The sequence below is a fragment of the Haliotis rufescens genome, unplaced genomic scaffold, assembly GCF_023055435.1.
Source record: "Haliotis rufescens isolate VD_foot unplaced genomic scaffold, xgHalRufe1.0.p SCAF_3, whole genome shotgun sequence".
Lineage (NCBI taxonomy): Eukaryota > Metazoa > Mollusca > Gastropoda > Lepetellida > Haliotidae > Haliotis > Haliotis rufescens.
Genome location: NW_025964001.1, coordinates 24349503 through 24359374, shown reverse-complemented (window position 1 = coordinate 24359374; position 9872 = coordinate 24349503). Strand labels below are relative to the sequence as shown.

Genomic DNA, 9872 nt, shown 5'->3' with positions numbered 1-9872 from the left:
CTATTGATATTTTAATTTGCCATCAATATTTTGCCATGGGATCAAGGACAAAAGATCACATCATCATTTTGCCATTGGATTATAATTAGTTCCATCAACCATCACAAGCCTCGACACAAGATGGTAATTTCTGACAAACAATACTGAAACAATATCAAGGCAAAGAGAGTGGGTTATATCGGCAGTTTTCTACAAAGATGTCACTGATGGGAGTGCACCATATAAATGATTCTGGGAACAAAGTAACAAAACCCAAGTCAACATTATAGAGTAATAATTTTATAAGATCAAATTACATCATCTTCAATATTACAAGAGGTCATTCATGTTAATGTGTTGCAATTTTATTCCACAAAAGACATCATATACTATACAGCAACTTTTCTTCCCTCCTTGCAAATGGCTTTCCAATAAGGTTGACCACACCTTTCTTTGAAACAATGTATAAGCATGTCTTGCATACCCTATACCAGGTAGCAATGCATATAGCAAGAGGTTACTGAATAAAATGATCTTATGTGCAGCAGTTACATATTTAATAATGATCCTAACCAAATAGTCAAACAGAAGGCATACAATCCAAATATAAAACAAATTACACTAAACCTCCCCAAGCATAACTTGGAGGACTTGAGACCCAAGAAGTTAAGCTGTAAGGTCAGTCAAGAATTCCCTATTTACAGAATCATAGTAATTATACAATGTAACAACCAGGCAATGTATATATGCTTATCACACCTTTCTGGTGGGAAGATTTAAGCTATAATTTAAGCCTTTATTTAAGCTTTTAATTGTGGTTTTATATGCATCAGCAGTTATCACTTGAAACATGATAACGAAATGAACTACCCATTTAAAGTATTTATCATTTATCTTAAAATTTGAAGGGACGGACAGAGATCCTTTAAGTAAAAAGTAACATGAATTAACAGTAGAGGTGTGATTTGTTTAAGTTAGCATGTAAAATTTGTTAGCAAAAACATGATCTGAGATGACCATTAAATGTATATTGTTCATAACAGGTATACTATCACCTTAATACTACATACTCGTTTGTCAAATATTTTCACTTCCAGTTGACCACTGTGAAACAAGTCAAGGAATGAAAGTTCCAGTTTCGGTTGAGCATGCTTTGAAGGAATGAAGATAAATACAGTTATACTAATCAGTTCAAAACAGAATAAATGAGTCTGATAATGTTCCATGTTTATTTTGCACAAGTACTATCCAAAAACGCTTTTACGTACAACCATTGGTGGTACTCAAAGTAGACCCCACAACTGTATGATTCCACGCCAGGCTGCCGTTGTACAAAGTGATCTTAGTGCTAAGGTGATCGTAACTCCCATACCTTAACACAGACAGTGGAAAGGTTGTTTTGTACAACGGCACCCTGGTCCATTTGTTTAGCATTGTTTCCTTTGCGAATCACATAACCCCAGAGTTGCATTATAGACGAGATTCAAACACTAGTATTTGGTAACATAAGTTCATGTAATGACTGCTCGAGGTTTTATCTACAATAGCTGCATAAGAACCAGGGTTTCACCAACCTTGAACAAGCTATAATTGTATAACAGCATTGTAGAGACTATTTTGAAGGTGGTAAATTATTTTGACCGACCAAACAGGTCACAGTTTGAATTCACAGTCCCTATATACGAGTCATTAGTGCATTACATATAAAAATTATGAATATGATTATGTGCACAAGATTTACATTCAATTTCTTGATCAGCATTGAAGAAGTGGATATTTAAGGAAACCAGTGTGATCCCCACCCCATACAGCTTTTATGTCTATCTACAATGTTGAATAGCTATTCATCAGGTCATGTACACTACTCATCTTTTGCAAAGAAAATTAGCATCTGATGTGTTAATGACATGTATCAATGTACTTCAGTTATTAACATCAGGGAAAAAATCACTTCTCCTATGACTTTTCTATGCACTAGATTTGCACTTCTTCTGCAGTTGATTTTGCCAACCTCCCTTACAAAAGTAGAGTAGCATACATCAGTATAAAGATATTCCTCCATGTGTGTATCTTTAGTCGACTAATAATTTTGCTATTACACTGATAAATTAATGTTGAAAACAACAGAAACCCTTTAATAAAAATATGCATTTATTACATTAAAAGTCCCACATTTGAACATTGTTATAGTTTCAACAAAGTGATTATCAAGATTTCATATTATACTCATATGCAAATAAAAGGACACCTTCATTATAAAATCGGTATTACTCCTTACCTCTAAAAGCTTTCTTGCTGAATAAAATGACATCTCCTTGCTGAGAAGCAGTGAGGAGATAGCAACATGGTTCATGACATGAATCCTATACACACAAGAGACTTCATGGTTCTACATTCCCTTGCTGGAGCACACTACAAACTGATGCTCCAATGCCGAGCACTAACATTACATCAAGAAGATAATCACAGATGTTCGGTTGCCTTGTGAAATGTTAGAAAAGGATTGTTTCAAACAAAATAAAAAATATCCTCAAAACGGCTGACAGAATTTCATGACCACTTTGATATCACTAGATACAATGACATATAATTATCACTCATGCGGCTTAATGCAGTAAGCCAGAAACAATAACAATGAGCATTGCTCATAATTTCTCTCACACCCATACGCTAACTCGCATACCAGTCTCATTCGAACAAGCTAAAATATTACTTTTTCTCAACCGGGCATTTAACAAGTCACAGACATTGTTGAACTTTCTTCTGGTTAACGAGTGCAGTTTCTAGATGCTGCTATAGCAATACTAGACACAACCATTATAACACAGCCACCATGTTAGAGTCACAGTTTTCTCCAAACATGATTAATATCCACTAAAAACAAAGTCTATAAAACCCTCTTTTCGAATATAGCTGTCAGAAACAAAGATAATATTTGTTGCTGATATCCCGTTTAGCATGTGCAACCAGACACACAAACAATAAGGAAGTGAAAAAATGTTCAAAATTATCATAAAGTTCATTATTATTTTTATGTTCTTCATCAATCAGCAATTATTCAGTAATAACCATAATGAGCAGCCGAAATGTGACGACTTGAAGAAATGGGCCTTACATGCACTCACTATCAGGAAGAAAATCTAACAAAGTAGGACGAGTGGAAAATAACATGCTTCTTGATAATGTGAGGACACCGTTTGCATATTAAGCACAGAACCTATATAATACAAAGTACATTAAATATTAGTATACAAAGATAAATCGTCAACACTTTACACGTCTCTATCCTATAATTTGGGTTCCTTGACAGTCGAGATAAAACGTATGCATCTGCAAGGAATACATCTATAATGCAATTATCTGCTACATGGTACATCATTCTGGAATATATCAGGTATACAGTCAGGGCTTTTCAGTTAACAAACAACTCAGAACTCTAAAAATAGAAACCCCAAGATAATACAATCAAGGGATTTCAAAAATAACAATTTCTGGACAAACAAAAGAAATGGGGTACAAAAATTATTCATGCACAGCTTTGTTTCTTTCTTAGGGAAAAAAGTCACTCTGTGAAAGAAGTATGGGAAGCTTAATCTATGAAGAACACACACATGTTGAGAGATAAACGCCACCAAGTGACTGGAATCATGAGCCTTAAATTAGGATTGAGCCAATAGGTAAGAAAAGAACTGATGTGGAGATTGAACATAATACAGCCACACACTCGTACAGACATGCACACGCACAATCAAAGTTGAAGAGTGACAAGTGAGTGAGCCGATTACAGTGAAACAGTGTGAAATCAATGGACTAGTCACAAACACACGCATTCAATAGTTACATGATTTACCACCTGATTGTAAGTGGGTTGTCTTATGCGAATGAATGATAATACATCAAACACATGGTAGTAATTATATTCTGACTACCTACGTCTCTTACGGATATACTTGCACCAAACTCACGGTCCTCGCCTCTCAGAGAGTAAATAAATAATACATTAAGTGCCTCGTCACACATCTAATATTCCATTCATTGTCAGCCTCTCTTTCAAACCTCATAATGGAAGCCGAAATGGCCGACCTACAAGCTTGGAGGAGGAAGAAAGCAAGCAGTTTGAACTTTATTAGTTGCGGAACGGTGTGAGCTACCACACAGGCAGGTTGTTGGTGGATAGCACACACTCTATGCCTGTACACAAACAGTAAAACAGTATCATGAATCAGGACTATGTACAATAAAATGTCAGTGTTTTCTATCTACACTACTTCAGTCGCAGATGTTAAGTGCCGCTCAAACTGCATGCTTTCTTCATCACTATATTTGGTCAGCGGGGTAGCAGGGTGGGGTGGGTAAAGCCACAAATCCCCTCCCTCCCGCCCCGGTTAGTCTAAGGCAACACCCATCCCTCGCTATCTTCTGCCTCTGGAGACGCTCGTCCATCGTCGTCAATTGCTTTCGGAGGTGTTAGTCAGATATTCATCTGACCTAGTGTGGCTCTCCAATGCTTTAATCATAGTCATGTCATGTGGTAACTCGGATTTACGTCGTAAAAGGGGCTTGTCTTTTGGTTTTTTCTTGGTAATCTGGAATGAAAAAGAAGGATATAACTATTTGTCAGCCGACCAGCCAATACAAGTTCATCATGGCTTAAATTAATGCCTAAAATTACAAATCAATCAACTGAGTATGTCCTCAATTATCTTCTGAAGCTTGTAACAATGCTTCTAGACATTATTAGTATCAATGGTCTTATTTCATCTTTCAATATTTACTGTAGAAAAGCATAATATTAATAAACCTTTATGAAAGCACGAATCTAGATATGTACAATATCAATCTAATCTAATACAAAAATAACAAAACAACAAGTAGTCCTGGTTAAAGGTGCAAATCAGGTAGTATTGATAAAACTCAAAATATGAACCCAATCAAATGCAAACCAGCCTTCCAACAGCCGAGAATACATTTTGGCTTTACTTGCAGATGGTATGTAAGAAACCAAACTGAGGTGAAACAGGCTATCATTAAAAGTCATAGAAGTGCCGAGGACCAAGGCCTGGTGCGGATAATCGAAACATTATGCACAGAACAATGAAATCAAAAGCATTTATTGTTTCAGTGACATCAACATGTCATTTATCAGCATTCAGAGCACAATTACCACCAGTGCAGCCTTTCCTTGACACCATTCAGAACAACTTCCTAAACAGTATCTTCTCTGAACTTTTGAAAGATATTTTCAAGTCACATGTTTTGATGTCCAAGACAATTTTCCTCTTGAGCCATGGGTTTAATATTTTGATGCACACATTATATTATATAGATCTATTATGCTTTGAAAGCTGTTAGCAAGGATTTCAAAGTTTGATGTTAAATGTCAGAATGGCAATTTCACACAATCAAGTTTGAAGTCAGACATGATTGTTCCTATGTGTATTTAAAAAAAATAGGAACAACTTATTGAATCACGGAGGAAAGAAATGAAATGCCCACAAATTTTAAAATGTAAATTTTAAATGTTTCTAAAGATTAGTTCTTATTGTCTTGTGTCAATATTTTAAAGTGAACAGGCATGCATAAAATCTCAATAAATCAATGTTTCTCAAGATAGCAAAACAAAAACGTAAAGTTCAAACAAATAAACATGTTAAATCCAACCGGAAGTTTTGCCTTACAATATAACCATCAGTCTATGACAATAGCCACTAGTCCGAACAAGCAGGTCAGTAAAATTTCTTTTGGTCTTAGCGAATAAAAGTTTGTATATAAACACACAAAAATCACTGAAAAGGGATATTGGGAGATCAGTTCGGGCTAGTAGACTCAAAGGTTTCTGACATAGATCACATAATTAACATGATTCAGTCTAATTTGAATGAACTGGTCAAGAAAGTAATATTACCTTTTCCGCCTTACATGCAAGAAAAGAAAGAATACAATATTTCAACAATTATTGATTTATTCACATTTCACAAGAAATGTTAGTAAAACAGATTCAACCAACACTGATTTTTGTCACTTGATTAGAGAACTTGGTTTTCATGCTAAAACTAAATATTGGTTTGGGGTCCAAGCACCATTTCGATGAAGAACATCCAAAAATAACCTTGAAAGAATATCAGCTAAAAAAGGCACAAGAAAGGGGCATATCGGAGTACAATGTGTTTTGCACACATACCCACCTAGACTGTTTGAAAATAATTTGACATCACTATCCTAAGCAACGTCATAACACATTAAACATGAACACTCAAACCCTGCATCTTTACAGTCTTCACCTTACTTAATGGCAAACTGCTAACAAACACACTGAAATGCTGCCATCGACTTGTCCTATTTGTCACTTCTGTCATAGGAAATCTGCTGCTATTATCAATGTTTACTGTCAAGAAGTTATCAATTCTTTGACAAAATAAGAACTAACTTTTCCTAGATCAAGTGCAAATGACACTATACCAAACACTATACACTACTACCTGAAGTTCCATCTGAACAAGATTTCAAAACATTAGATCTTAATGTTTTTCTGTAAAACTTAAAACCTTTCTTATTGTTCAAGTGGGAAGAACTTTGAAATAACAATCATACACTTTCTTCCCATATCAAGCTGCTGCCAGAATTATATTTATGAAATTTATTATAAAGTTCATCAAACCATTGAAAAGAAAAAGAAAAAAAGCCCTTTCCAAAACCGCCCCATGCAAAGCAGGGTTCACTGTTAACAACTGTTTCTTCTATTTGACAAATAGAACTTTTGTAAGTATTAAATCATACTCTGAACAAAAATCAATGCTCATGCTCAAATTTGAGAAATAACTTTGGTATGCACATTGGACGATTATTTAAAAAAAAAAAAAGTGTTACATTTTCAATGACAAACACAAGAAATCCTTAGATGCTCATGCCAAATTTGTTCAAGGCATTCCAAAACGTTACCTTCTAAAAGAGTTTTTTCCCTCCTGAAAATGTGAACACCATCTAACTTGCACAATATTAAAAAAACACATGGTTTTTCAATACTTCTTCCTGTGACAAAAATTTGAAATTCATGATGGCAGTGATGGAGTTACGAATGATAGTGAAATCTACGACAGGAGCAAGATCACACAGCTGTGGTTAGCACTATGTGAAAGAAATCATTCTCTGCTGAGAACAAGCGATGTAAAACGTGACGTGTAACGTGATGTGTGACGATGTTATTTATGCCCATTTGTACTGCTTACCGATTCCACAGCATCCATGTCATTGTTTCAATCTACACAGTGCATAACTTTAAGATCTATGATGAAAATTGGCAATGACAAAAAAAATATGTTTGACTGAGTCCTAAAAATTAACGTTAGAAAGAGTGGGTTTAAGAAAAAGGAACTATTGACAGCGACAGAGGCAGCTGACAGACTGTCTACATTAACACGAAAAATGTGTCTTCTAAAACCGATTACCAAAACGATGTCGGTATGTCCCAAAAACCTTAGACAGCTGAAAATAATTAAACCAAATAATCAAAAATAAATCATAGGTGCTACCTAATTAACCATGAAATAAGCATATACTAACAAGAATTGCAAAAGGGCAAAACAAGTCACAATGGGTGGTCTTGCCTAGTTGATCAGAAACATTCGCTACCTCAATCTTCAGTTTCTTGTAGTTGAAACTGGCATTGTCAAGGGTTAGAAAAAAAAATGGAAAGAGGGGACACAGATATCCAAATATTGTTTCAAGAAAATGAACACAATGAGAATGATGCAATAAATCAAATCGAGTATAGGATGGTGAAACTTCAATGAGAATCCTGTGACAGCCAGATAGCAAAGTGAAATTATTTCTTCCGTTAGTGTGCTAGTTCTCCAAACTGGTCACAGATGACCGACATAACAGCACACTGTGTTAGATTCAGTTACCGTGGAGACAGTGACAGTTATAGAGTGACATGATCAATGCCTTGTGAGCAAATACCAGTCTGTGATTGGGTTCATTCTGCTTCTAGTCAGCTAGAAACAAAATAAGCAAATCAAGCAAAAGGGATTAAACGAAAATAAAACTATCCAAACCACTGAAGACCAAATCCTACCAGATAAATGCTTGCTGCTACCGATTGCAACTCTGGAAGGACAAAAGATGTCATCACTGGTCATTTTCTGCATTGGTACTGTTCCTGATGAACACTCCGTAGAGCACTACAGTATTCTAAGGGTAATGTCAAAGTTTGCACATCAGTTCCTAACATGATTATTTAGTATGGACCTTGACCCCATAGGGGACCTCAGATGAGGTGGAAGTAACAAACAACATGTAAAACATTCAGCAATCATAAGCATTTTTAACCTTGAAACAAAAGTAAAATGTCAGCATATTAAGTTTCAAGAAATTGATGCATGTTGAATCTTCAATACTTTCATAAGGAGTTATTGTAAAAAGTGAGGTGTTCGGGTGCCTGAGCATACTAAATAACTCTCCATGAAAGTATATTACCGAATCAAACAAATAAATCCTGCATGGAAATAATGTACAAACTGACAACCCCAACATGCAAATGGGCAGGGCCGTACACATCTTTTACTTACTGTTCAACAAGCATACTACTCTTATGTCTTATACATAAGACACATTAATCACCATTGAAATAGAAGTACTATGCACTCAGAATTTGAACAGTATGAGGAAACTCAGGTTAAAGGAAAACATACAGCAAACCTGACAACTACTAAGAGTTCATACAGTTTCGGACGAGGTAAAAATATAAAAACACTCTCCTACATATAAAAAGGAGACTTCCAAATATGAAATGAACATTCCAACAAACAAACCTGAACTACTACTTGTTAGACAAGGGATGGGTTACATTAAAAGCTGGAAAGAATCACTTATATGTCTATCAAATTTGTTAATAATAATCTACAGCAAGCGCAAGCAAAACATCAGCAGACTAGGCATCACCTGTGCTTCTTTAACAAGCATATAACAATATCCTGCTCAGTCATGTCACAAGCAAACTGACGAGGAGTTCCAAGTCAAATTATTCACACTAATTATGAATGAAAACAGGTCTTTGTGAATCAATGTGAAGTAAGCCACAGGTTGGGAGGAAATGGCTCAATGTCAATGTGAGGAGCAAGTGAAACCTTTTATTACATATTTCAATGATAATGCAAGTGTTACTGAAAACATGATATTTCAAACAGTCTAAGTGAGGGTAGGTGTACAAGGAAATAAAAAGGGAAAAAACTGTGGAAAGAAAACTGAATTCACCCATACATGAATAAATGATGCAATTATGGAAATTGTTTGTAATGCAATACCTTTCTTGTGACTGATAGAGTTATGTCCCTTAGTACATATTGAATTCCAATTGTCCCGTTTTTGACATCAATTTTCAAAAGTCATTCTTAAACTTAATCACCTGAGCTACACATAACAGTAACATTTGTTCAATCAAATCCTTACAATAAATGCGCCATCAACATTATAACAAAGGATTTTCCTTTCTTTAAAATTACATTCAGATGTCCATTTATGAAAAGGATGTCATAATTCCTACACCAAATGGCTGCATAATGAGTGGCGCCGTCACTGTGTAGCGAAACAGCTGCCTACCTCCTTAGCCTCGCTTTCCAATTTTTCCATGGTAAGGTTCATGTCCCCCTCATCCTCTGCTGTGTTGTTGGGTACCGGCGAGTTACCGGAGTTGGCCGACATTTCCGTCGGCGTGGTACTCCCTAATGATCTAAACTATAATAAAAAAAAGAAAACATTGAGGACTAGACTGTCCCCTTGCTTACAAGCTGCATTCTCTCTTAGTGAAGCTTGATTTTGCCATAAGCAACTAGACCAAAACACTGCCACAACCAGAAGCAGGCAACGTATCCATGGAGATAAGCATGTCCCGCTTT

General features: G+C 35.7%; 1 protein-coding gene across 14 annotated transcripts in view; it reads right to left on the bottom strand.

The window, feature by feature from the left end:
• Positions 1-259: 259 nt before the first annotated feature.
• The window catches only part of LOC124143984 (serine/threonine-protein phosphatase 2A 56 kDa regulatory subunit delta isoform-like), a 48918-nt gene continuing 39305 nt past the window's right edge, over positions 260-9872 (bottom strand). For 2 of the 14 annotated variants that reach the window (XM_046513194.2, XM_046513206.2), the window contains exons 15-17: positions 9577-9711; positions 5885-5893; positions 260-4565 (exon numbers count right to left, since the gene is read on the bottom strand). In XM_046513194.2, coding sequence (XP_046369150.1) covers positions 4428-4565; positions 5885-5893; positions 9577-9711 — 282 coding nt within the window. In that variant the 3' untranslated portion in view covers positions 260-4427. Of the gene's footprint in view, positions 4566-5884; positions 5894-6918; positions 6942-7424; positions 7462-8053; positions 8086-9576; positions 9712-9872 lie in introns of all 14 variants that reach the window. The other 12 variants (XM_046513236.2, XM_046513221.2, XM_046513214.2 and 9 more) reach the window with 12 other exon arrangements.